At 50.0% G+C, this 24,252-nt stretch overlaps 10 protein-coding genes across 10 annotated transcripts; 5 read left to right on the forward strand and 5 right to left on the reverse strand.

Annotated features, from left to right (window-relative positions):
* The first annotated feature begins 171 nt into the window (after positions 1-171).
* BDV59DRAFT_183223 (transcription factor domain-containing protein) lies at positions 172-2,341 on the forward strand. Its single transcript, XM_073690462.1, has 4 exons — positions 172-628; positions 689-993; positions 1,047-1,168; positions 1,217-2,341. The coding sequence occupies exons 1-4, from the start codon at positions 235-237 to the stop codon at positions 1,893-1,895; spliced, it is 1,500 nt and encodes a 499-aa protein (XP_073545869.1). The 5' UTR covers positions 172-234; the 3' UTR covers positions 1,896-2,341.
* Positions 1,995-2,288, reverse strand: BDV59DRAFT_203828 (uncharacterized protein; the record flags this gene model as incomplete). The annotated part of the gene is made up of 2 exons (XM_073694330.1): positions 1,995-2,221; positions 2,279-2,288. 2 exons carry the CDS (start codon positions 2,286-2,288, stop codon positions 1,995-1,997), a joined length of 237 nt encoding a protein of 78 aa, XP_073545870.1.
* Positions 2,342-2,750: 409 nt separating the features above from the next.
* BDV59DRAFT_209264 (Dyp-type peroxidase) lies at positions 2,751-3,698 on the forward strand (the record flags this gene model as incomplete). Its single annotated transcript, XM_073695365.1, has 1 exon — positions 2,751-3,698. The coding sequence occupies one exon, from the start codon at positions 2,751-2,753 to the stop codon at positions 3,696-3,698; it is 948 nt and encodes a 315-aa protein (XP_073545871.1).
* Positions 3,699-4,525: 827 nt separating this feature from the next.
* Positions 4,526-7,163, forward strand: BDV59DRAFT_183225 (catalase). The gene is made up of 11 exons (XM_073690463.1): positions 4,526-5,016; positions 5,076-5,205; positions 5,262-5,285; positions 5,344-5,554; positions 5,609-5,701; positions 5,764-5,771; positions 5,830-5,953; positions 6,006-6,293; positions 6,349-6,433; positions 6,500-6,928; positions 7,000-7,163. The coding sequence occupies exons 1-11, from the start codon at positions 4,977-4,979 to the stop codon at positions 7,101-7,103; spliced, it is 1,536 nt and encodes a 511-aa protein (XP_073545872.1). The 5' UTR covers positions 4,526-4,976; the 3' UTR covers positions 7,104-7,163.
* A 739-nt stretch (positions 7,164-7,902) lies between these two features.
* On the reverse strand, positions 7,903-9,783 carry BDV59DRAFT_209265 (sulfite oxidase; the record flags this gene model as incomplete). The annotated part of the gene is made up of 2 exons (XM_073695366.1): positions 7,903-9,497; positions 9,563-9,783. The coding sequence occupies 2 exons, from the start codon at positions 9,781-9,783 to the stop codon at positions 8,021-8,023; spliced, it is 1,698 nt and encodes a 565-aa protein (XP_073545873.1). The 3' UTR covers positions 7,903-8,020.
* Positions 9,784-10,546: 763 nt separating this feature from the next.
* On the forward strand, positions 10,547-12,315 carry BDV59DRAFT_183229 (uncharacterized protein). Its single transcript, XM_073690464.1, has 2 exons — positions 10,547-10,798; positions 10,850-12,315. Exons 1-2 carry the CDS (start codon positions 10,676-10,678, stop codon positions 11,951-11,953), a joined length of 1,227 nt encoding a protein of 408 aa, XP_073545874.1. The 5' UTR covers positions 10,547-10,675; the 3' UTR covers positions 11,954-12,315.
* An 8-nt stretch (positions 12,316-12,323) lies between these two features.
* Positions 12,324-12,580, reverse strand: BDV59DRAFT_183230 (uncharacterized protein). Its single transcript, XM_073690465.1, has one exon. The coding sequence runs from the start codon at positions 12,554-12,556 to the stop codon at positions 12,332-12,334; it is 225 nt and encodes a 74-aa protein (XP_073545875.1). The 5' UTR covers positions 12,557-12,580; the 3' UTR covers positions 12,324-12,331.
* A 736-nt stretch (positions 12,581-13,316) lies between these two features.
* On the reverse strand, positions 13,317-17,639 carry BDV59DRAFT_209267 (Hydantoinase B/oxoprolinase-domain-containing protein; the record flags this gene model as incomplete). Its single annotated transcript, XM_073695367.1, has 7 exons — positions 13,317-14,951; positions 15,004-15,367; positions 15,411-15,964; positions 16,016-16,564; positions 16,615-17,379; positions 17,428-17,538; positions 17,603-17,639. 7 exons carry the CDS (start codon positions 17,637-17,639, stop codon positions 13,363-13,365), a joined length of 3,969 nt encoding a protein of 1,322 aa, XP_073545876.1. The 3' UTR covers positions 13,317-13,362.
* A 1,134-nt stretch (positions 17,640-18,773) lies between these two features.
* Positions 18,774-22,424, forward strand: BDV59DRAFT_194570 (transcription factor domain-containing protein; the record flags this gene model as incomplete). The annotated part of the gene is made up of 12 exons (XM_073692422.1): positions 18,774-18,915; positions 18,970-19,167; positions 19,223-19,456; positions 19,506-19,756; positions 19,808-19,838; positions 19,874-19,969; positions 20,033-20,183; position 20,699; positions 20,762-20,894; positions 20,955-21,529; positions 21,583-21,801; positions 21,867-22,424. 12 exons carry the CDS (start codon positions 18,774-18,776, stop codon positions 22,422-22,424), a joined length of 2,589 nt encoding a protein of 862 aa, XP_073545877.1.
* A 113-nt stretch (positions 22,425-22,537) lies between these two features.
* Positions 22,538-23,744, reverse strand: BDV59DRAFT_74138 (uncharacterized protein). The gene is made up of 3 exons (XM_073697009.1): positions 23,228-23,744; positions 22,746-23,143; positions 22,538-22,690 (listed from the first exon to the last, which is right to left on the reverse strand). The coding sequence occupies exons 1-3, from the start codon at positions 23,540-23,542 to the stop codon at positions 22,651-22,653; spliced, it is 753 nt and encodes a 250-aa protein (XP_073545878.1). The 5' UTR covers positions 23,543-23,744; the 3' UTR covers positions 22,538-22,650.
* Between the last annotated feature and the right edge of the window lie 508 nt (positions 23,745-24,252).

Here is a 24,252-nt window from a genome sequence, read left to right on the forward strand (position 1 = left end):
TAGGCCGTGCGGCGGTGAAGGCGTAATGCGCAGGATAGAGAGCAAATAGCAGATAGTGCTCCTGCGAATGGTACCATGTTAATTGGTCCACTGCATGCCAAAGCTTAAATATGTGGACTGCACAAAATCATGTGATCTCGATCTTCAGCCCACCCACACCCAGATCCCTCACCCTCTTCCTCAGAGCACGGCATGCGAAAGAAAGGAATGAGGGAAAGGAAATAAAAACAAACAATGTCTCAGCAGGTTACCAGCCTCTCGGGAAGAACACCCCAGTTCACCTTCGTGTCTGGGAATATCCAGTCAGAAGCTCGAAGCCATGCCATGCGGGAGCATTGGAAGCATCGCCACAAGCGCAATGAATTGGCCAAGTCGAATCATGGCAGGAGAATATCCCGAACTCTTCTCCCCCGCTCGAGTAACAGCGAAGGGCCCTCCTCAACGAAGTCACGGCAGAGTCTTGCTGGGGTAGATGATGAGAAAGAGAAAGACGCAGACAACGTCAGAACCGGCATTCCTGCTCAGCTGTTGTGCGGTATAGGTTATGCGCTATCGACCTCAAGGCCGGACCCGTTCCAGACTTGTCCTATTTTTCTGACGAGCCAACATCAGAGGTTACTGCATCACTGTACGCAGGACATTGTGCTATTACTGCTTGTAGATATGGGATGTGACTAATAGACCGCAGGGATTGGCACTCACGCGGCGATGATGTTTGAAGAGCTGGATGTCACCGAGTTTAACCCAATGAGAGATGTTTGGTTTCCGCTAGACCTGTCGAATGCCTCAACTTTCAATTGCGTTATGGCGCATTCAGCCGCTCACTTGGCTCATCTATATGCTGGCTCTCCGCCGCGCCGAGGAACAAATTCTTCCGACGCTCTCAAATATAAGATCGAGGCCGTTAGAATCTTACGACTTTGGCTCGCGGACCCTGAGAAGGAGCTCAGTGACGATGCTTTTGCTGCTACTGTTCGTCTCCTCACATTTGAAGTGAGTTCGCCCGTGCGAAGCGTTACCTGGGTGTTAGTTAATTCTCTCGTTAGCGATACTGGGGCACAGTGGCAGATTGGCAAATCCACCGTGACGGTCTCCAGCGGATGATTGATGCTAAGGGCGGGGTCCGATCCCTGCATGAAAACTGGCGTTTGGAACTCGTTGTCTACCTGTATGTGCAGTCCGCGAGGGGGTGAGAATATGATCCTGACGGTTTTAGTGTCTCCTTAATGTCACGGCCTTCATGGCTCGAATCCACCAACAACCTTGACCAGATCTCTCGGCCCGTTCCCTTTTCATCCGTCCTACAACCCAGCTTTTTCTTCGATGTACAGAAGGTTCGTTGCCTTTGGTTGATATCGTTTATTCAGGATATGAGAACTTTTATGCGGTCTTTATACTTCACAGAATCTTTCTCATACCCTGCTATCCATTCTGCAGTTGATTTTCTGCGTCATCAATATATACACTCTTCCCGCGATCCGCGCGTGATGGGACTAGAAGACGAAATGCTGTGGTGTTTGTTTGCCATCAGCGTCCTTGTACAGGAGTCAGCTTCGCAGTTGTCTGATGAGAATGGACTACCCCCTGCGCTGGATACACTCGCAAAACTCGAGATTTTCCTGCGAGACTCTCAACACATGTGGATGGATTCGGTCCACAATCTACGATCTATACTCCATGAAACCTTGATACTACTCTTCGAGGAGGGCGCTTTCAAGTTTGGCTATATTACTGATCTGGTGCAAGTTCTCGACACCCTGAGTGTGGAAGCGCGCCAGGGCGTGATCAAGTGTCTTATAAATTTGCTTCATCGCCTAGGAAACAAGCATCATGGATTATTGGTCGATGACGGATGGACGCCAGATTCGCTTTTATCGTCGATGCACGGGCACTGAACCACGCGATCATGGAGTTTAATAACATTTTTGGATTACAGAGCGTTGAATGCATGCGGCATGTCTTTTTTCGCCACTTATATCCCGGAAAGGAGGCGATCACATCAGTCCTCCGTAAGTCTGCCCCTCCCTTTCAAGCTCTTCGTCCTCTTCAAAATATTCCTTGAGGCCACTCTCGTCCTTCTTCAAATCATTCCGCAGTCTATTCTCATGGTGGTGTCGGTTCTTGTTGTCATCCTTGGATTCGTCTCCAGGTTGCTGGTGACGGTGGTGACGGTCGAGAACCCGTTCGAAAAAGGGCTCTTTGTGCTCGGGTTCCTGGACGTCTGTCTCCTTCGTTAGCAGGTGGAAGCTTCAGAGTAGCTTGGGGACGTTTGACGAACCCTGAGGCATGCTGCAATGATTTAATTGACTGTGTATCTTCAATCTGAGGATGAGCTGTTACTTGGTCTGAGGCGTCTTGGAAACTTTCTCGCCGTTCGGTGCTATAGCTAGTTATAAGCTCGCCGGTGATAGTGACGTAGCCCCCCGATCTACCCGTGACGTCCCCAATGTAGTATGCGTAATTGGCCAATCAGAAGGCAGGCGTTGACTACCGAGCTAGGTAGTTGTGCCCATCTTGGTAAGCTTTTTGTCAAGCTGTCTGCAATCACTGTACTTTTATTACCCGCATACTCCTCTGCCTGCGGGAGCAAAAAAAGCAATACTATAGGCAAAGCTCGCCGTATTATCTACAGCTTCATGTGTTATCATCGCGTGTCATTCGTTCCTCCGTCAACAGCATGACAAAGGCTACTTAGTTTATAGCATATCCTCCGTCCGTATCGCAGATTCTGTGTCAAATCTCACAGAGCAATGGGCACATTAGCTATCACGAGCGCCCAGCCCGTCGGCGCTCCCCTCACCCGCTCAGCCATTTTCCTCGTCGTCTCCCTCACAAACCCTGAATCTGTCTCAATCGTCCGCTCAACCTTAGCCAACATCTCCAACCTGTCCAAAAGTATCGCCTTCCGCGACACCTCGGCCAACTTCGCCTGCACGATTGGTATTGGCAGCTCTATTTGGGACTCCCTAACCGGGCTCCCGCCTCCGAAAGAGCTGCATCCCTTTCGCGAAGTCAAGGGTGCCAAGCACACCGCCGTCTCTAGCCCAGGCGACCTCCTCTTCCATATCCGCTCTGAGCGCTACGACCTTTGCTTCGAATTTGAGCGCCAGCTCATTGATATCCTCGGCGATGCGGTAACGCTCGTTGATGAAACTGTGGGGTTCCGCTACTTCGATGCGCGGGACCTTCTCGGCTTCGTTGATGGCACAGCAAACCCTGTGGGCTCAGACGTCCCGTCGTCCACCCTCATCACTGCAGAGGAAGACCCTAATGCAGTCGGGGGAAGCTACATTGTGGTACAGAAATATCTGCACCACCTCGCCCCCTGGCGAGCCCTCTCAGCCGAACAACAAGAGCAGATCCTCGGCCGCACCAAGTTCGATAACATCGAGCTCGAGGACGCCGAAGAGGGCAAGCAGTGCTCGCACAAGACCCTGACTACGGTTGAGGACGCGAACGGTGACGAGAATGATATCCTCCGGGATAATATGCCCTTTGGCTCTCCCGGCTATGGTGAGTTCGGGACTTACTTTATTGGGTACACCCGCCGCTTATGGGTGATAGAGAAGATGCTGGAGCGCATGTTTGTGGGCCATCCGCCAGGCTTACATGATCGGTTGTTGGACTTTTCGAAGCCATTAACCGGGACAGTATTTTTCGCGCCGTCTGTGAACGTGCTACGTAGTCTCGCGGGTTAATGGTAACATGTTTAAGGTCTCGCAGGTTAACTGTGCGTGGCGAACACACGCTGGGTCACTATGTATATACAACCAATTTTACTCATACATTGCACCCAATTCCCAATTCTTGGGAGGTGCCGGGTACCACATATATCTCACTCAGTACAGTTACCTGGGTAGGCGACTATGCGTACGATTTGACTATATCCTCGGTACCCAAAGAAGGTGCTTAAGTGCGCAGGCCTAGCCGAAGGGCAATGCTTGAAGTCCGAGCAGATGCAAGATACATGTCGTCCATGGTCGCAATAACGTGCCCCACGATGTCAGAAATGCATATAGGACGCCCTCCCTATAAACCTGGGTAATACCTTGGATCCGTTCTCGTACAGCAGCCCTTGCCGAACTCGTGGTACTAGTAGTTCTTGCGGAGATCTGTCGGGCAGGCGTGGGCCTGGTCTGCTTGGGTTCAAGCCGTAAGATCCCTTTCCATACTTTGAATGTGGAGGACGTGGTCGAACGAGAAAATGCCTTCCCTGGAAAAGAGGAGCTTGTCCATATCTTCGCTACAAGACTCCATCCAAGGCTAATTTCTAACTACGAGATACTTATGGGGCCTCACTCCACTTCCCTCTCGAGTTCCTTGAACAAACTTGGATGCGCCGTGATGTTGTCCTTGGGTTCCTGATTGGTGGGAACTCACGTGATGTACGTCTCTATGACCAGCAGGATCTATACCTGACAATACACGTGATCTTACGCCTCTTGCGGGAAGCCAGGTAACCTTGTAAATCCCTGCACCGTAAGGTGACTTCGGTCGAAACTTGGGTCCGGTGCACATTCGTTGACATCCGAGGTCGAGATCAATTTGGTGTGCTGGGAAGGTTTCCGTCCGTTTTTGGTCACACTAAACAGCCAATGGATCAGGCTATTGGTCCTATCATTTGGATCCACTAGACTCAGCAGGAATAACCTTCTTTTGGTAACACTAGACAGCCAATTGTAACGGGGCACTACTCTCTACCCACCAGAAATGGCCTCCGGGGCCCCTCTGGTGCCAACCTCATCGATTATTGACAAGGTTGCCCGTCACATCTGCCATCCTTGGAAACGACAGCATGGGTTGCAACCGCTTGCAGTGCTCTGGTGGCTCCAGTCCTGGCCGATGCTCGTCGCTGTGATGCAGCGGACGGCGATATCTCCCCACCGACGGATATAAATAGAGGAGCTTGATGCTCCAAGACGGAAAGGCGAGGAAGAACAAGTTACACAACCGTAATTACAGTGCAAGCAAGAAATATGGACAGCATGGAATCTCGCTACTACACTTTGGCCGAAGGTACGGGGAAGCTGCCCATTTCTGAGTCTTTCAATGAGCGCCAACTAACATCTCTGGAGGTTGTCCTTATGCCAACAACGCCACCTCGGTGCAACTGCGCAACAGCAAAGGAGGCGGTTTGGTGCTGCTTCAGGACACCCAACTGATCGAAACGCTAGCCCACTTTTCACGAGAGAGAATCCCTGAAAGGTGAGTGCGATAATAGCTTGATGGAACAATCGAACTCTGACATGGTGCGCACCCAGGGTTGTTCATGCCAAAGCTGCAGGGTATGCATATCCTTCCGCCCGACACGAAACTGGCCAAGCGTTAACGAATGCAACCCAGGGCGTATGGTGAATTCACGGTCACCCACGACTGCTCAGACATAACTTCGGCCAGCTTCTTGAACCGAGTGGGCAAGAAAACGCAGGTCCTATGGCGTGTCTCCACGGTAGGCCCGGAGTCTGGGTCCGCCGACACAACGCGCGATGTGCATGGCTGGGCAATGAAGCTATATACTGACGAAGGAAATTTGGATTGGGTGTTCAACAACACTGTAGGCCACATGGCGTATACCCCCGTCGATATCTTCTGACGAGTTTCTCCACAGCCCGTTTTCTTTGTTCGGGACCCGATCAAATTCCCGTCGATGAACCGGTCCCACAAGCGGCATCCACAGACCCACCTACCGGATGCCAACATGGTAAGAATCCGCCTGTTGTTACCTGACTATTCTGGAGAAGGACATAGCTAATACTCATACAGTTCTGGGAGTATGTGCACATGGTGATGTACCGAGTCGGTAAAGGTTAGCGAGACTGACGTCAATAGCTTCCACGCTGGCAACCCAGAGGGCTTTCACGAAATCCTTCACCTCTTTAGTGATCGAGGGACCCCGGCGTCTCTGCGACACATAAATGCCTATAGTGGGCATACCTACAAGTTCACTAAGCAGGTATGACAAGTCGATCTTCTAGGTGTCTCGATACTTACCTTTGACTCATTAGGACGGCTCCTTCCATTACGTGAAGATTCACATTAAAACGAACCAGGGGATCCGGAACCTAACTAGAGAGGAGTCCGTGCGGATTGCAGGGGAGAATCCCGACTTTCTGATCCAGGATATGTACGAGGCGATCGAGACAGGCAACTACCCGTCCTGGAATGTGTACGTCCAGGTAATGGATCCCGCGCAGGCAGAGCGCTATCGGTGGAACATCTTCGATATGACAAAGGTCTGGCCGCATAAGGATTTCCCCCTTCGGCAGATTGGCCGATTGACTTTGGATCGCAATGTAAGTGGGATTTTGGGCCCTTGCGCACATTTGAAGGTGTCTAATTTTCTGCAAGCCGAACAACTACTTCACCGACATCGAACAGGCGGCCTTTTCGCCATCGAACATGGTACCTGGCGTTGCACCTTCCGCCGATCCCAGTAAGTTCACCCCCTCCTGACGGCTAGCTATTGTGAAGTGATAGGGGTAACTTGTGGTCTCCCCAGTGCTGCAAGCCAGAATGTTTGCGTACCCTGATGCGGCGAGGTATCGGCTGGGAACAAATTACCAACAACTGCCTACGAATGCGGCCAAAGCGCCAGTGTACTGCCCGTTCCAGCGGGATGGCTTGATGAACTTCTCCAACAACTATGGAGGCGATCCAAACTATGTGGGCTCCTCGCTGCAGCCCACAAAGTTTTACCAAGATACGACTGGTGTCGGGCCAAAGTCGTTGAGTGTCCTGACGGAACACGAGAAGTGGGTGGGAGAAGTCGTCAACTTTACCACACATGTTACAGACGATGATTTTATCCAGCCTGCTGCTCTCTGGGATGTTATCAGAAGTGAACCGGGGCACGAGGAGCGGTTCTTCGGCAATGTTGCCGTGAGCCTCAGCAAGGTCAAGAGCGCCGGATTGCGAAACGAAGTCTACGGTATGTTCCTTCCCTATTTTGCGTACCCCTCACTACTATTTTGTGCGCGCTTAACTGACAACGGTACGCAGGATGGTTTTCTCGTATAAGCCCGGACTTGGGTGCAGGCGTGAAAAAGGCAACTGAGGAGCTTTTCAAGTCCTCCGTCGCGAACGTTCCAACTGCACTAACTTAAGCGGGGGGTGGTTCTTTGGATCGCTTTTGTGAACCTTACTGACTGTAACCTATTCTCTCGTGTGTGCTTTAGTGTTAGTTGCCGCTAATCAATAATATTGGAGTCCGGCCTTTTTCAATGCCCCTCACTGCTAAACTACCATACGACTTTGTCTCCTAGGATCTAAGAAAACACGGCGATAAAATCAGGCGTATGGTTTTCGCCGTAAAGAGACATCTTTACTTTCAGCGATCCTCTATCCCGTGGCAAAACAAGCTTCAGATGCACGGATAGGGCCAGCTTGCGCTCAGTGTGCTTAAATCCAGGCCGCTATAACTAGCACGGGGTGGCCTGGCCAGCTAAATATTTCATCACACTCGTTGAGGCCTGGTCCAGAAGTAGCGATACTGTGATTTTCTACGACATTGAGGTATGACGAGAAAGAGGAGTTGTCGATAATTGGAGCAGCTACTCAGGGTTATGATCGTGAAAGAGACAACCCAGATGCAAGACGGCTGTCAATCGGGATTCCCGTATGCCGGAGTCGATCCTGTAATAGCAAGGTCTGTTATAAACATTATCCTGAATGCGCCAAGATTGACCCATGAAGAAACGCATTGACGAAATAGCCTTTGTTGTATCATGCCGCCGAGCGCAATTTATGTCTTGATATGCCAGTCCTATATGTCTCCCTTGGAGGGGTGGGCCAATTGAAGATGCTAGGCGCATTATCGTGACGGGAAGTAATAGACTCTTTAGCGAAGTAATAATATAGCTCTGGACCGGGAACGATATAGTTGCAGACTTTACGATGAACATTGTCCTCATCACGGGGTCCTGCAGGACAAAGGTCACTATGTTGAAAACGAAAGAGCGAGAAATTCAATTCAAAGCAACCTGAAATCACATGACAGAGTAAGAAGACTGCTCAGTCCAAGTCAGTCGTCCACATCACGCGGATCGTGCGTTCTCCAATATTGTTCATATTCTTCTTCCGTTTGGCTTGGGACAATTTCATATCGGGTCAGAGGAGCCAGGGGAATGCCCAGCTGTTCATACTTGTCAATGCGCTTCCTCGTGATTTCCCGGCTTTTGTTGATACTGTAGACTTTGATACGATGGGCGGAAGATGTAACGTGTAGACCCCAGTTCCACGCTGCGCGTACGTTGAGGGGTTGCGTGTTGAGAGAGTTATCCCAGCACCGACAGACAATCTCGATCCATCCCTCAGCATCACAAGGGAGGTCAAACTCCCAAATTCGCCACGTCCACTTACCTTTCTTGGACAGATTGTCTTGGGGGACCTCATACCAGGTGAAGCCTCCGTCCGCGGATAGTTCAACACGTTCCGGCCATCGGCCGCCACCGGAGTATGCCCATCCTTTGCACCGGATCTTTCCGACATGCATAACGGCTTGTTTTGTCCAAGGGGACATGATCGCTGAGCTCACCGGCATCTCTTGAATCTGGATGCCGTCTGTTGGACGCTGGTTGTATTTACCAACCTGCTGGTTGAAATACAGGTATTCTTTGCTCTGGACAGGAGCGCGGGATGGGTGTTCGATAGCCTTGATGCGGTAGAGCCATTTAACGCTTCGCGCCCCGATGTACCCCAGAACAACAACACGCAATGGGTACCCGTGGATTTTCGGCAAAGGCTCTCCGTTCATCTCCCATGCCAATATCACCTCGTTGGCCTTCACCTTGGACCAGGGAACACTCACGACGTAGTTGCCCACTTCCAGGTCCTTGACGTACGTCTCGGCACCGTATAGCTCAAGATGCTTTGCCGGCTGAACAAGTCCCCCACAGTCTTTTATCAGCTTTTTCAGACTGATACCCACATAGCGGGCTGTGCCAATGGCGCCTTCAGCCCATGGCGCTTGTGGGACTTCGTCCCCCTGTCCACCGTATAGTGAAATTTGTTCAATTCGGCGGGTGCCAGAACACTGTATCGTAACGGTCTTCTCCATCCGGGGAAACTTTCTCTCATCCATCAAATCGTCCAGGGTGTAGCGCTTGGGGTTCTGGACAAGTCCATCCAAAGATAAATCCCATTTGTCTCGGTCGATGAGCGGGATCCCACCGTGATTTCTGACGAAATGAAGTGGGTTCGGCGTAATCACTTTCGACGTGACCAGTCGCTTAGGGGGCTCTCCATTATAGGGAAACTGGAGTAGGTGCAGCATATCCGGATGTTTCTCTCGGAGTACCGTCCTCCAGGAGTCCTCAGGAACGGAGCTGAGTTCTCCGCCCAGGGCAGCGTGCCATGCCTTGAAATCATCGCCTGGAAGAACAGGGTTGGTTGCAGGGATTGGGCCAAACATAAAATCAGGGCATGACGGGAAGGTCTGGGAAGTGAGCAGCTTGTGCGCTGCCTTCTTCTTCTCGGGATAGTACTCCCATTCCACATATCTACGAACCACAATTCATTAGCCTTATGCTCGATTCCAACACATCCCCTGGGACTTCGACCATACCCTTTCCAGCCCGGGCGCTCCCTGACAAACAACTTGTCTCGATCGCCAACAGAGCTGATTGATTCTTCATCCTTCATCAGCTTTGGTGGCTGCTGCGGATACAAGTGGATGGTATCCCTCTCGCTTTGATCCAGAATAGGCAGCTTATGGCCTGCCATACCCTGTTCAATCATCCACTCATCGGGACGATTCGTCGTGTCGAGGGTAGCACTGATCTCCATTGTGTAGGAGGAAAGGAGATAAAATTTTGTTTTGCAAGCGTTCAATGGAAAGGAAAGAACAGTTGATTTTGGGGCCACAGAGGATGTTCAAGGTCGGCGCGGTTCTTAAATAGCTGTCTGACTCTGAAACTTTCTCACGTTTGGAAGGAAATTCCAATCTCTCCATATTCCCATGCCCTTACGTACGTTTCCAGAGAGACTGTATTTGGCTTTGGCGAGAATTTCAAGCAAACAATTCCCAGATAATCGACTCGTCCGTCTTCCGCAGCAATTGGAGAGCTGAGCCGTCTACTACCGCTACCTTAACTTTTGGAATGACCTCACGACTTGATTGGAGAACACATGCCAGTGGCGTGTCAACCATTCCGGAGGTTGGTTGACCTGGAATGCACTCGGCGCATCGGTTAGTCCGCTCTAGGCCGTCTGGACCCGGCACGATTCATCCTGGCCGATGTAAACAAGGATCACCTGGATGTGGCCAAGGCGATCAGATGGAAGCAGTACCTCACCTCTCATTTCACTGCCGTTGCTGTGCCAACTACCCTCAATAAGACTTGCCAGTGGGTTTTCCAACAGACGAATGTCCATCAACAAAAGATGAGGGGAATGGAGAGTTGGTTTTATCATGACCGTATTCCCATAACCATATCGCAATTGTCATGCATGTCGCCCCAATTTACAGACTGGGCTGCGGGGACCCTTTGAACCCTGATTTGCTCTCGGCTGATCGCCATCTTAGCGACGCTATTTTCCCTATTGGCCAGTTAGTGGTTCCTAATGAGAAGCGCCTGGCGGCCCGTTCGCCTAGTGCGGGGTAGTAGTGCTCGCTAGCCATGAGGCCTGCCAACTCTCCCTTATCGGCATAGCTGTCGTCAACGCTTCTTTCACCGCAATGGGGCAAAGTCGATACTTACTACGTACTCTCCTGCACTCTCAACATCTGAGGTCACCATGCACCGCACTCTGTAGCCGTCTCGAGCGCCGGTATTTAGGAGCAAAGACTCACAAAGCCCCAGTATGTCCTCGAAAATCTACAGTGCTTGACTTGATCCTGACTCGTCGATAGTCGAGCCGGTCCCACCACCGTTCCGAAGATCCCAAAACCAAACCATTCTCGGAATTTCTGACAGACAAAGTTAAGCGACAACATGACTATCTCCGCATCAGCATCACGGAACGTTGCAATTTGCGATGCGTGTACTGCATGCCAGAAACCGGTGTTGCTCTTTCTCCACCTCCGCACTTACTGACTACGCCCGAAATCATTTATCTTTCGTCGTTGTTTGTCTCTCAGGGAGTGACAAAGATACGCATAACAGGGGGTGAGCCCACAGTCCGACCAGACTTCCTCAGTCTCATGCAGGAAATCGGCAAGTTACGACAGAATGGGCTGCGGGAGCTCTGTTTGACAAGTAATGGCCTCACTCTGGGCCCCAAGTTAGACTCCTTGGTCGAGGCTGGATTGACTGGGGTCAATATCAGCTTAGATACGTTGGATCCCTTTCAGTTCCAGATCATGACTCGAAGAAAAGGCTTTGAGAGAGTTAGGAATTGCATTCAGCAGATAGTCGACATGAACCATGCTGGTGCCAATGTCAAACTCAAGATCAACTGTGTTGTCGTTCGTGGATTAAATGATGGGCAAATTATTCCTTTCCTGGAATTCTGCAGGGATCATCCCGTGGAAGTCCGCTTCATTGAGTATATGCCATTTGATGGCAATCGTTGGAATAGAGAGAAGCTCGTCTCCTACCAAGAAATGCGCGCGATCATAGAGGCGAAATTCCCACTGCGCAAGCTGGCCGACCATGAAAATGATACGAGTAAGACGTTCCAACCACAGGGCTTTCGGGGCCGTGTAGGTTTCATTACAAGCCTGACTGATAACTTTTGCGGCACCTGCAACCGCCTACGTGTCACTGCTGATGGAAGTTTGAAGGTGTGTCTGTTTGGAAACTCGGAAGTCTCCCTCCGCGACCTCATCCGCCGGGCAAACAACGGGTTGCCGTGGGAGTCTGGGGAATTGATCACGGTCAGTGAGATTGCCGATAACGAACAGAGCCTGTTAGAGGTGATCGGTATGGCTGTGAAGCGGAAAAAACCAAGGCATGCCGGAATTGGCCAGCTGGAAAAGATGGAAAACCGGCCAATGATCCTGATCGGTGGTTGATAAGAATTCGAAGCTACGGCCTCTGTATCGAACGTACAGCACTAGCACTTCCCAGTAGAAGTTTGGATTCATTTACTGCTTCTGGGATCAGAGTTGTCTGATGAATTTGTCAACGCTTTTGATGAAATCATAGAGTAATTTGTGTGACATAGGAGTTGCTTCGAGCCTCGAACCCAGTCAATCTCCCCGAGACATGGATTTATCGCCACACCACTGTGGCTTTACTTTGTATCATCTGGTTCGACTGTCTAATTACTCTTTGAGGACCCTGTGACGGACAGCAAGGAACGAAGGGGATACGCAGGCGGTGAACTCTGGCTTCTGCTGTCATGAGAGTACAGAACGCAATATGCCAATCAGGATGTTACTACACGGCTGTCACCAGAGGAATTGTTTGTCCTTGTGATCCCAGTAAGAGATCTCGAGGGAATTGCGTAAACTCACGACAAGGGGATTTAGATCTAGATCTGCCCAGGTTGCGGACATGGGGCCCCAACCGGGAGGAAACACCTCCCACCGCCTGAAACACATCTTGATGAGTTCGTTAATACCTGGGCAGAAGGTGAAGACCCAGCAGGCGGTGCCCCAGATAGCAACCAACATAAGAAGGACACCCCAGGCCCGGAGGACGAAGTTGACGTTAATGTTGTTGAAGCTGGAGAGCATAACAAGCATATTCATAATCAAACTGTTATTCTAAATCAGTGGGGACGGCGCCAAAACGAACGGATAATTTTGATAACAGTTATAGAGAAGAAACAAAAGCACCTCCAGTTTTTTTACGGTTCCTGGACTGGCGGCCCAGACTACCACCAAGGTGAGAAGGAAAACAAATGCCCAGAGGCCCTTCGAACATCGTGGAGAAGCGAGGTAACATCGCCGCCATCCTTGAGAACTTCCATCATCACGCGAAGAAATGTGGTATAGATATTATACCAAACCGCCAGGTCCAGCCAGTCCATATGCCGGTTGAAAGAGCTTGGCTCTAGATCACCCTTCCTATTCTCTACATATCGTGTGCCATAATAATAGGTTATGGGTGGCTGGTAATGCTGTTTTTCATTGCGCAATTTGATGTCGGGGCCGACGAGCACATTGATCACGCTGCTCATAGACTGTAAAGTGACGAGGCCTGCAACTGCCACTGTTTCAAATAATCTATTTAGGTGTCTTTCTGGCGCGGGTGCAGTGGCCGGTGCAGTTCCTCTGATCGGGAGGATTGGTATTGGATGGACCGCAACACTGATCGCTGACACTTGGCTGCTTTCCAGCCCTCTTCTGTGAGCAATTTTTGTTTGGGGTCACAAATACCGGAAGGAAAGACGTGTAGAATAAATAAATTGGTATTCTAACAATAAGAATGGTTGTTTTTTTTGGAAAAGATGGACCGATATTGGACCGTAAGCAACTCAGGCTGAAGTCTCCTGCGCCATCATATACGCAGACAGACTCCCTGATGCGCGCGGGTAATAGCTCATACTACCTCTCGTTTTCCTCGAATGTTGCTCGCTACCATTGATACCTGCAGATCCCCATCCTCCTCCTCCAGGAGTATGAATCACGCAGCGATCCCCAGCCTCCATGCGAACCATATTCTTTGCTCCCATATTCACCCATCTCCATTCCCCTTGGCTGGATTCATCTCGGACACGTCGAACCCAATAGTTAGCACCCCGTTCCCCGGGATCTCCGCCGTTCATACCATAGGGAGGAATGCTTCTTCTCTCGGTGATAACACTGAAACTTAACGGAGCCCGACATTCGATGTCTCTTACTACCCCGTCACCCCCGCGACGTAGTCCATTTCCCCCGGTACCAGGCCGTATCGCAAATTCCCGCAGAATAACAGGATATCTTTTCTCAAGACTCTCGGCGTCGGTGATGCGAGTGTTTGTCATGTGGGTATGCACTCCGGATGCACCATCTTGGACCTCGGTGGCTCCCGAACCACCACAGATAGTTTCCCCGAAGGCGTAGGCATATCCAGCGAGCCTCTTCCCGTGAGAATCTCTCCCTCCCTCGCCGAAGAATCCAAGGCAGTTCATGCAGCCGTGAGAGGCTGCTGCTGCACGGAATGCGCCCAGAATAACATCGACTAAGCGCTGAGAGGTTTGTGTATTCCCAGCACATACTGCAGGTCCCGCCGATGGATTAAGAAAGGACCCTTTCGGAAGGATAACATCAATGGGGGCAAGGCAGCCTTGGTTGAGGGGTATGTCCGTCCCGATGAGAAGACGGATAGTGTAGATGATCGCGGAGTGGGTGATTGCTGGGGGTGCGTTGATATTGCTGAGAAGCTCACAGCCAGATCCAGTAAAGTCAAACGTTGCCGACCCGTCCTCTGAAATTGTTATGGACAATTTTAATAATGAACCGTTGTCCATTTGATCCTCAGACACCAAGTGGGGGCCCAATTTGGTGCGCACGGAGCGAAGATATGCTCGAACGGCGATCTCGGCGTTCGACTGAATGGCGTCCATATACAACTGTACCACTGGCAGTGTGTACTCCTCAATCAGAGCCTGGACTAGTGACATCCCTTTGTGATTGGCGGCGACTTGAGCTTTAAGATCCGAAATGTTGTCACTGATGTGACGACTGGGCGCACAGCCCGGATGTTCTCCCGGAGAGAGAAGAATCTGTGTTATCCCCTCTTCATCAAATTTCTCGGCGTGTACTAACTTGAATGACCTAATCGCAGCACCCTCCTGCCACAATTCAGTGGAATTAGGTGGCATGGATGTACCGCCTAGGCCTCCTATGTCTGTGTGGTGACCACGTGATGCTACGTAGAATGCGACATAGTTGCCCGATTTCTCGAAAACTGGAGTTATCACAGTAATATCAGGAAGATGGGTGCCTCCAGCCTCAGGGTGGTTGGCTACCAGAACATCGCCCGGGACAAGCTTTCCTTTGTGTAGCTCATGCTGATACTTTACCGCGTAGCTCATTGATCCGAGATGGACGGGAACGTGAGGTGCATTGGCCACCAGACCTCCTATTTCATTTCAGCCTTTGCTTGTGGCTATACGGGAATACAATATACATACCATCCGGTCCAAATAAGGCGCAGGAAAAGTCCAGCCTTTCCTTGATATTTAATGATACCGCTGTCTTTTGAAGTGCGCGCCCCATTTGTTCGGCAATGCTCATAAAGCGATGGCCAAACACGGATAGCTGTATATGATCAACTGTCGTAGGATCATTCAATTTCACCAATGAAGATTCCTTGATCTCAATCACTACATGTGATTTGAGAACTCTTGCCTCTGCTCCTGGGGTGATAACGAGCGTTTGGGTCTGATCAATGATAATAGCAGGGCCAGGAATAGTAAGCATGGGCGAAAGTTTTTGCAGCTGAAAGACGGGGGTTAGACAACTTCCAGTTCCCTGGAAATACACTTTCGCCTGTGGCTATATTAGGTCTTATATTGCCAAGAGTCTTAGGATCACGCACCATTTGCTCGGTGGTTTCTGTTGGCACCATTGTGAAAGTCGAATTTCGCAATTCTTCGCCCAGTATGTTTCCATCAGATGGACCCGAGCACCCGCTTGCGCCGATTCCTCTAACACGAACATCATCGACGAATATCTGCCTAGCATCAGGGAACAAAAAGGCAAACTCCCGAAGATGCGTCTTCTTAAATTCGGCCTTAAAGTCCCCATCTGGTGGCTGGAGAACCATGATTGACGTTTCAGTACCTTGATACCGCATGTTTAGATACATCTCATACGAGATATCGTCCGCATGAATCCCCTGGTCACGGAGCTGCTGACAAACCTTGTCTTGCAAAAGAGACAGTCGTTTTTCCAGTCGTCCTCGGGAATCCTCAGTGTATGTCTCGCTCACTGGCTCCTGTGCCTCTTGCACAACGTTGGCTAGTGCCATTCCATACGCAGATAGAATGCTCGAAAGTTTGTGTACAATGACAGTTGATATACCCAGCTTCCGAGCAACATCACAAGCGTGTTGGCCGCCCGCACCCCCAAAAACACTGAGGTTATGGCTTGCTATATACTTCGTCAGTCAAACAACCTTACTGTCCCATATTAGAGGCCTACCGATATCATAACCTTTTCCTTCAGTTAGAGCTCGAATTGGTCGACACATGGCTTCGTTGGCCACATCAAGAAATCCGCAAGCCACCTCCTCAGGAGTCATCGATCTTCCGGTTTCGGCGTTTATTGTCGCTGTCAGGGAGATAAATTTCTGTTTCACGATCTGAGTATCGAGCGGCTGGTCTTCGTTCTCTCCGAAAATCTGGGGAAAGAATCCAGGGAGCAAGCGTCCTAGGAAAAGATTCGCATCCGTTACCGTCAACGGGCCTCCCTTCCTATAACAAGCTGGTCCTGGGTGGGACGAAGCACTCTCTGGTCCGACAGTGAACAGACCATTCCTCCAATTCAAGACAGACCCTCCACCTGCAGCGACTGTGTTTATGTCGAGCTGGGGACTTTGAATTGTTATGCCTGCGGTAACGCTCTCAAAAACATGCTCCAAATGGCCTCCATAGCGAGAAGCATCTGTTGATGTCCCTCCCATGTCAAATCCGACTACCGGGGTTTGAGACTTTTCATCGTATGATGTGTTTGCGTAGCCAACAACACCCCCTATCCTGTCAGCAATATACTTGGGCACACGGATATCAGATAGTAGCTACCTGCAGGACCACTCAGGATTCCACGAAGTCCGCTGAATGAGTGGTGGCTAACAAGACCCCCATCAGACTGCATAAAATCACACCGTACACCATCCAAGTTTCCATTTTCAAACCCCTTCGAAAAACCCGTGAGGTACTTCTGGATTTCCGGTGTTAAGTATGCATCTGCGGATGCTGAGCTCCCTCGTGGTACCATCTTGATCATATTGGCTGCCACGGATGAAGACAGAGACACATGAGTAAACCCCTCTTCCATTGCGAGCTGTAACACACGGTTTTCGTGGTCTGGAAAGATGTATGAATGTGTGAAGCATACGGCGAGGGTTTCAATTCCAATCCCTCGCAAGTCCTGTAAAGTATGGCGGACTTGTTCTTCATCCAGCGGCTTCAGGATTCGAATCATGTCTCCACTGATCCCACGGACCAAAACGCCAGGGATCTCCTTTTCACATTCGAAAAGTCCATCTATATCCTCATCAAACCCTTCAACAGTTACCCGAGCGTCAATTTCACGGACTTCATCATATATAACACCTGGCTTCACGATATTCAAGTCAAACAGTCGGGGACGAGACTGATACCCTATGTTGAGCAAGTCCCGAAACCCCTTTGTTACGAGAAACGCATGTCTGGTCCCCTTTCTCTCGAGTAATGCATTAGTGGCGACCGTAGTCCCCATCCGGATGAATTCGAGGTCCTCCTTGGGAAGAGGTTGGCCTCGAGGCAATTCCTTGCCGTAATAGAGAGATAGTACTCTCCGAATGCCTATCAAATTAGAATACTTCACCCTTTTGTGACAATTCTTTAGCATACCTTCTGTAGGTGCATCTTCATAATTTGTAGGGTCAACAGAAAGGAGCTTGAGCACGATGTCTGGATGTCCAGGGAGGCTGGCCCAGACATCAGTGAAAGTGCCTCCTCTGTCTATAACGGCAGGAGTTAATTAGAATGAACCCAATAGACTGTCTTATTTCAGGATCTGTCTCACCAATCGCAATCTTGATCTTGCCAGTGGTCGACTTCATCTTGGTTGTTCACTTTAATATTCAAGATGACAATTTCCTTGGGGCACGGTAGCATTCTTATAGGCTGCTCTCCTGAAAACATAACACTGCAACAATGGATACATGTTCACTAATTTTTGTGCTTTGGAAGGTCGATCCGGCCATGGCTTGATTCTGTGACGTGTTGAGGTATAGTGCGTATATTGTCACCTACAAGCCTAGTGCACAACTAAGGGCAGGTCGATACGACAAAGCAAGCCCGGTTAGGATCATTAGCGTTTAGATCTCATTCGCCGATAAGGAAGCCGGCACCCTTTAGAGCCATAAGCTCCACTCGTCGTGTCGACCATCTCTTTTTAAACGCTGCCCGTTTTTAGTGTCGTCGCTAGCCTTATCCCCACAAACCTTATTAGGCACGCGAACATGCTGCCCGTGTCTTCGAGGCGCGAGTGAAGGTCCATCCGGGCTATCATTGAGTCTATCGAATTGACCCTAGCCGACCTAATGACTTATCTCTGGGGTGCCGAACGATTCAACTTTAAAGACACCGTTTCCAGCTCCTCAAGGCTCCGAAGTTTCCACGATATCACCAGTCCAGTTTCTAATTCTCCGACTGACACAAGTCAATATATTGATACTATATTGTGTCATTGATAAAACAATTAACGCGGTGCCATGGGTGACTCCAGGGATATCACCGGGCAGGGTTCGGGGGGATCTTCCCCGGAAAAAACTGATATACCAAAGGCCGTGGATCAAGCCGCTGTATACCTTGCACAGACTGCAGAGTATCCTCCCATGACAGAAGAGATCGAGAGAAAAATTGTCCGCAAGCTTGACTGGATCCTCGTTCCAATGGTGCGTGCAGCTCTTGTTCAAAATATAACCGGTGTGCTAACGAGTTCGCAGTTGTTCCTGACGGCTACTTTGGGAGCAGTGGATAAAGTGGCCATTAGCACAGCCGCCATTTATGGACTTGAAGATGGTAAAGAGAGTTTGCTGTTACAATTCTAGTGTGCTCATGCTTGTCTAGATCTCCACCTTGCGGGCCAGCAATATTCCTGGGCAGGTTCGATCTTGTCCATCGGTGTACGAAGCTTCTCAACGCTTATCAGGACCAAAAACACTTACTGAATTTTGTAGTCTATCGTCGGAATGTGGCCTTCATCATATCTGATACAGCGATTGCCTTCTGCTAAATATCTTGCTTCATGCGCTTTTGGCTGGGCAGTCATGGCCCTCTTGATTCCGGCGTGTCGGAACTGGAGTGGATTGATGGCATTGCGGTTCTTTATGGGTATGGTCTGGTTTATCATTTGGTAATCTCTTTTTCTAATTTTTAGGGCAATAGGCTGTCTAGAGGCGATTATCGTCCCATCCGTGACGCTCATTGTTGCTGGGTTCTACAAAAAGGCAGAACAGCCTCCGAGAAACGCCATTGTCCTTGCCGCTGTCAGCTCGGTTATCAATGGCTTCCTTTCTTGGGCAGTTGGACACATTCCAGAGTCTGCACCACTGGCTATTTGGCAGTATCTCTATCTGATTGTCGGTATGCTCTATGGCGTAAGACAGGGTCACTTGCTATAACGTACTGAGTGCAACAGGAACCATATCCATTGTCTGGGCCATAACGGCATTTATATTCCTTCCAGACTCTCCAATGAACGCTAAATTTTTGACTGACCAGGAAAAGTACTATGCGGTCCAACGTGTGGCAGAGAATAAGACCGGAATTGTCAACAAGCAGTGGAAATGGGATCAAGCCTTGGAAGCAATCATGGATCCTAAAACCTGGACTCTCTTTCTCTTCAATATTTCCATCAATATACCCAATGGAGGTATGCAACGTCCCTAGTGAGCTATTTATTTTATACTGACGCCACATAGGTCTGACTACGTTCAGCGGCATCATCATCAATAACCTAGGCTTCTCGCCCGTTACAACCTCCCTCCTAAACATGCCCACAGGTATCATGTCGACGCTGTCTGCGTTTGGGTTCTCATGGCTCGCTGCGCGGTGGACAAATCGCCGTTGCCTTGTGACTATGATTGCTGCATGCCTGCCTATTATCGGGTCTGTAGTAGTATATACTCTTCCACGCACCAACATCGCAGGGCAGATGGTTGGAATTTACCTGGTAAGTGCTTTATATATGTATGCACAGGGAATTCACTAACACTTTCCATAGCTGTATACCTATTTTGGGCCCTACGTAGTCGGTAAATAGCCCTCGCTCCTCTTAATTACCCCGCAGCTGATGTTGTAGGTATCTCGATGGGTCAAGCGAATACAGCGGGACACACAAAGAAGAATGTGCAGTATTCAATCCTTTATATTGGATACGCTGTGGGTGAGTTGCTTGCTTGCGTCGTCTCGTGCTTATCTCTTGGAATTTTCTGACTTGTCTTTTTAGGGAACCTTATCGGCCCACAAACCTTCCGTGCCAACCAAGCCCCTGCGTACACCGGTGGATTTATAGCGATGCTGGTTTCATACTGTGCTTGTGTTGGTCTGATTGCTGTGTATTGGGCTATTGTTGCGCGCTTTAACCGTCAACTTGAAGGGTTTGATCCGGAGACTGAGGCTTCTAGCCAGGAAGACTTATCGGAGGCATTTGCGGACCAGACGGACTTTCGACAGAAGAACTTTAGATATACTACCTGATGCCTATACCGTAATCTACGGGTTCGTCCTTTCTTGGTAGAAGAGGGTCCCCAATGCCAAAGCCTCTAGCTTTTCACTAACGAATATGCGGAGATATCTTCTACCTGTTTTGTAGGATCAATCTCGTCAAAGTGGCGTTGACTGCAATAGATGGCCTTTCTAAAATAGAGGACATCCAACAAGTTGGTCTCGGAGCGGCTTTTAGCCGTTTTCCCGGAGTCGACGGGCCATCTCCGACAGATGATGATAAGCATATCCCCGCATTTCCGCCAGTGGTGCGATCCTATCCGCAGAACCCCTGCCATGAACGACTTCGGCTATAAGTTGTGAAATCGAAGTAATCCCCTTTCATATTCTCATGCCGTCAGGTCAGCGTATAAGACGCGAGACCCGTCGGCGGTCTGGCTGCTTCCAGTGTAAAGGTAGGAGGAATCGATAGGGAACAGCCGAGAAAGACGCTGACTGCCATCGACCAGAGAAGCATGTCCAATGCACCGAAGAGCAGCCGCGTTGTCGGCGGTGTGAGAGGCTTAATCTGTATTGTCAGCGCGGGTTACGATTAATATTCCGTGAAGATGCAATTCAGCGTGGAATTAGCTTTGGCCGTGAAGGTATTCGGATCGAATTCTGATCAGTCATGCGTACGGTGCTGATTCTAGGTAAATGGACAGGAAAATGGTCTAAGCGAGTTACAGAATGCAGTGATTCTACCGCAATGTCTAATGCAGTAGTTAACACATTTTTCGGTGTTCCCCTCGACCAATACATTGGACGATGGGTTTTCCTCAACTCAGGCATTGGTGATTTTGCACGCACCCCCAAACCACATCACCGTGACCCAAATGGCGTGTGTCTGGGCATACCTTTATCAGAAACACCCACCCATGATGAAGGAGACTTACCTTTGGTATGGACCTGTCTGGGGCATCCCCTCGTCGCATACTCGAAAGTCGAACAATACCTTCTCGACTACTTCATCCAAGGAATAGGACCATCTTGCTCGCTCAGTCCTCTAGATAACCCATACATCTCGCACATTACCCCACTTGCGTTTGAGGATGAATCTCTTCGATATGCTCTCCTCGCTGTTGCGGGGAATCAGCTGTGTCTGTTGGGTGACAATCGATTCCAGAGGGAGACGTTGTTATACAAAAGCAGGGCTTTGAAGGGTCTCCAGCGTTGCATATCCCAGGGAGCCATGTATGATGGGTCGACGGCCACGATTTTGATGTTGTGCTTCCACGACGTAAGCTATGGAGCTTTTCTCACATAACTTTTGATGTCTGATGCCCCTTATAGATCTCAGATGAATGCGATCCCTCCTGGGTCACGCATCTGCAGGCAGGTCTTGAGCTGGTGTATCAAAGTCCTGCTAGGTGTGACGGAAACCAGACGTTGCGCCGGTTTTTCACGATGTACTTTGTAGCTCACGATATCATGAGCCGCACCGCGTCGGGAACACGGGACCGAGGGTCGAAAAGTATCTATGCCTGGACGGGGACAGATGATATGGATGAAGTATGGTGGATCCACATCCTGAGAAAGACACCTAAAGACATTATGCTAATCACAACCCAATGCAGATCGATATGGTAATGGGCTGCTCGCGCAGACTCATGATTTTGATAGACGACATATCAAATCTGACCGATATACCCGAGATACATTATCGCAGAAAAATGGATGAATTGTCAAACGCTCTCTGTACCTTGACACAAAATCTGCCGTCCCACTCCAGCGATAGAGCAGACATTGCCCAAATCGCCGAGACGAAACGACTAGCAGCATTGCTGTATCTCATTGAACGAGCAGACCCAACACACATGGACAACATGCAGGGCTCTACGGGTCCGGATAATCTAAACAAACACCATATCATCTCCTCCATGCTTAGGATTCTAACTACCCTCTCGGATGCTGCCACTCTCCTGTGGCCGCTGTTTATCCTTGGCCATGCTGGCCTCGAGAATGAAGAGCATCGACGCTTTATCCTGGATAGGTTGCATCGCATGCAACGCACACGCAATCTAGGAAGTGTGCGGCGAGCCAGAAAGGCTGTTAAGCGTGCATTTCAGGGGAAAGATCTTGGTCATGGAAAAGAATGGGGCGTTGATGGGATGGAGTTTATCAGTTTGGCTTGAAAGGCTAAAGATCTAGTACACTTCTAGGTACCCCACCCTTGCGCATCCCGCATATAGTTTCATTGTCAAATTAGATAGACTACTTCAATTAGATGCAGCATTGCCCAACCAAGGACCAACACAATCCAAGCATTCATCCTAGAGACTGCTAGTTCATTATATACACATCCCTGACCATGGTCGCTTGAGATACGAACCATATCCTCCCCACGAGCAGCAATGTCTATTAGGAACGAGCAGCACCGGGGTTTCCGAGACGACGGCTCCTGTTGGGCGTCAGTTGAGACTTCATCGCGACACGGTAGTGAGGAGAGAACTTACATCATGGTCCGGCTGAAGAAACTGATGCCAATCATGAAGACCCAGCTGGGGACGGCACCGAATCCGTAGATGATGTAGCCCACAGGGACGAGGAGTCCGTTCTGGGCCAGGAAGCCATCCGTGGGGTGGAAAGCACCCTCGTAAGGAGTCTTCTGCTCGTAGGTCTTCTCGGAGTGAATCTTGTAGATAGTCTCGGGCGTCACGGTCGTCGAGTTCAGGTAGGTGGTGTAGAGAGGCGTGGCGGGACGCTCCTCACCAAGCTGAGCCTGAGGAACTTTGAAGTAGTAGACAGAGGGAGTCGCGGCGGACCAGGCGGAGCAGAGCACCTGGTTGGCTTCACAGTTGAGGTAGCCGAGGTTGGGCGAGGTGGGATCGGCCGAGAACAAGCGGACGGACTCCTGTGGGAAGGTTCAGTGAGCTCTTGCTTCTAGATGAAGATGATGCGATATCAGATGCGCCAGCGTGCGTGGAACAGGACGTACATTGAACGACTTCTCGGCGCGACCACAGCGTCCGAAACAGGTCTTGTTTCCACCGGTGATGAAGACCAGCCAATCCTGGGGCTCGGAGGATGGTTCCAGGATGGATTGATAGTTGGTCAGGTTAAAAGGGGTGACGGTCTTCTCGTGGAACTTCTTGGGCTCGACGACCTTCTCGACGGCGGGAATGACCGGGGTCGCGGTAGGTAGATAGGACTTGGCCTTGTTGAACCAACCCTGGACACGGTCGGCAAGGGGGACCTGCTCTTGCGCCGCAGCGAGCGCGGGAAGAAGGGGAAGGAGATGGATGAAGCGCATGATGCTATGGCGGAGAAAGACGACAGTTAGTGACGACGGGATGAGCGATTAGGGATGTGAATGGGGGAATGACAGAGATGAGCTACCTGGACCGGTTGAGACGCTAAAGAGAATCGCACTTTGGAGGGGATTGGAAAGTCGGGGGGGGAAGATGAGGCCAAAGTACGGACAGCAGGTAGCTAGGAAGACGGGCACCTGTGATGTGGTCGAGGTTGAAAGCGCCACGATCGACTTTACGGCTGCACGACAGGTGGCCTAACTCGATCGGGCGAGCGGAGTCTACGGGAGATTCTTGCGGTAGACTATTATGATTACGATGAATATTGGGTCTGATTCACATTGACATCTCTTTATTTACTTCTGATTTCCATCGTTTGGCTCTGATACATCGATTGATTATGATCCTGTTGTGTTTTGTTTACTCATTGATTATGTCATCGCATTCCATCCGATGTCATCTTATTTCCGGATTAGGAAACCATATCAGTATCGCAGTTTACGACCTCCATCCAAGCTGGAGCTTACGAACAACAGGACCCGTCAGTAAGCATGTCGGACCCTTTTGATCAAAAGTCTCATTAAACAGTCTTTTCTCCGACACTCGTCGATCTAGTCGGTTATACCAATTACTCAGTTGGAAGACAGACACCGACCCAGCTGATGGGATAGAGCCTCCAAGTCCGAACACCGTCCAACGGGAGTCATTCTGA

The sequence above is a fragment of the Aspergillus ambiguus genome (genome assembly GCF_047715705.1).
Source record: "Aspergillus ambiguus strain CBS 117.58 unplaced genomic scaffold BDV59scaffold_27, whole genome shotgun sequence".
Lineage (NCBI taxonomy): Eukaryota > Fungi > Ascomycota > Eurotiomycetes > Eurotiales > Aspergillaceae > Aspergillus > Aspergillus ambiguus.

What these genes read in the sequence shown, in the direction of transcription:
- BDV59DRAFT_183223 (XM_073690462.1), top strand. Translation starts at nt 235, where the DNA reads ATGTCTCAGCAGGTTACCAGCCTCTCGGGAAGAACACCCCAGTTCACC. An exon ending in TCAGAGGTTACTGCATCACT is followed by an intron (nt 629 to 688) that starts GTACGCAGGACA and finishes AATAGACCGCAG; the next exon opens with GGATTGGCACTCACGCGGCG. An exon ending in TTGGAACTCGTTGTCTACCT is followed by an intron (nt 1,169 to 1,216) that starts GTATGTGCAGTC and finishes TGACGGTTTTAG; the next exon opens with TGTCTCCTTAATGTCACGGC.
- BDV59DRAFT_183225 (XM_073690463.1), top strand. Translation starts at nt 4,977, where the DNA reads ATGGACAGCATGGAATCTCGCTACTACACTTTGGCCGAAG. An exon ending in CCTACAAGTTCACTAAGCAG is followed by an intron (nt 5,954 to 6,005) that starts GTATGACAAGTC and finishes TTGACTCATTAG; the next exon opens with GACGGCTCCTTCCATTACGT. An exon ending in ATTGCGAAACGAAGTCTACG is followed by an intron (nt 6,929 to 6,999) that starts GTATGTTCCTTC and finishes AACGGTACGCAG; the next exon opens with GATGGTTTTCTCGTATAAGC.
- BDV59DRAFT_183229 (XM_073690464.1), top strand. Translation starts at nt 10,676, where the DNA reads ATGGGGCAAAGTCGATACTTACTACGTACTCTCCTGCACTCTCAACAT. An exon ending in CAAAGACTCACAAAGCCCCA is followed by an intron (nt 10,799 to 10,849) that starts GTATGTCCTCGA and finishes ACTCGTCGATAG; the next exon opens with TCGAGCCGGTCCCACCACCG.
- BDV59DRAFT_183230 (XM_073690465.1), bottom strand. Translation starts at nt 12,556, where the DNA reads ATGTTGGTTGCTATCTGGGGCACCGCCTGCTGGGTCTTCACCTTCTGC.
- BDV59DRAFT_74138 (XM_073697009.1), bottom strand. Translation starts at nt 23,542, where the DNA reads ATGCGCTTCATCCATCTCCTTCCCCTTCTTCCCGCGCTCGCTGCGGCG. An exon ending in GCGCCGAGAAGTCGTTCAAT is followed by an intron (nt 23,144 to 23,227) that starts GTACGTCCTGTT and finishes ACCTTCCCACAG; the next exon opens with GAGTCCGTCCGCTTGTTCTC. An exon ending in TTCTTCAGCCGGACCATGAT is followed by an intron (nt 22,691 to 22,745) that starts GTAAGTTCTCTC and finishes GACGCCCAACAG; the next exon opens with GAGCCGTCGTCTCGGAAACC.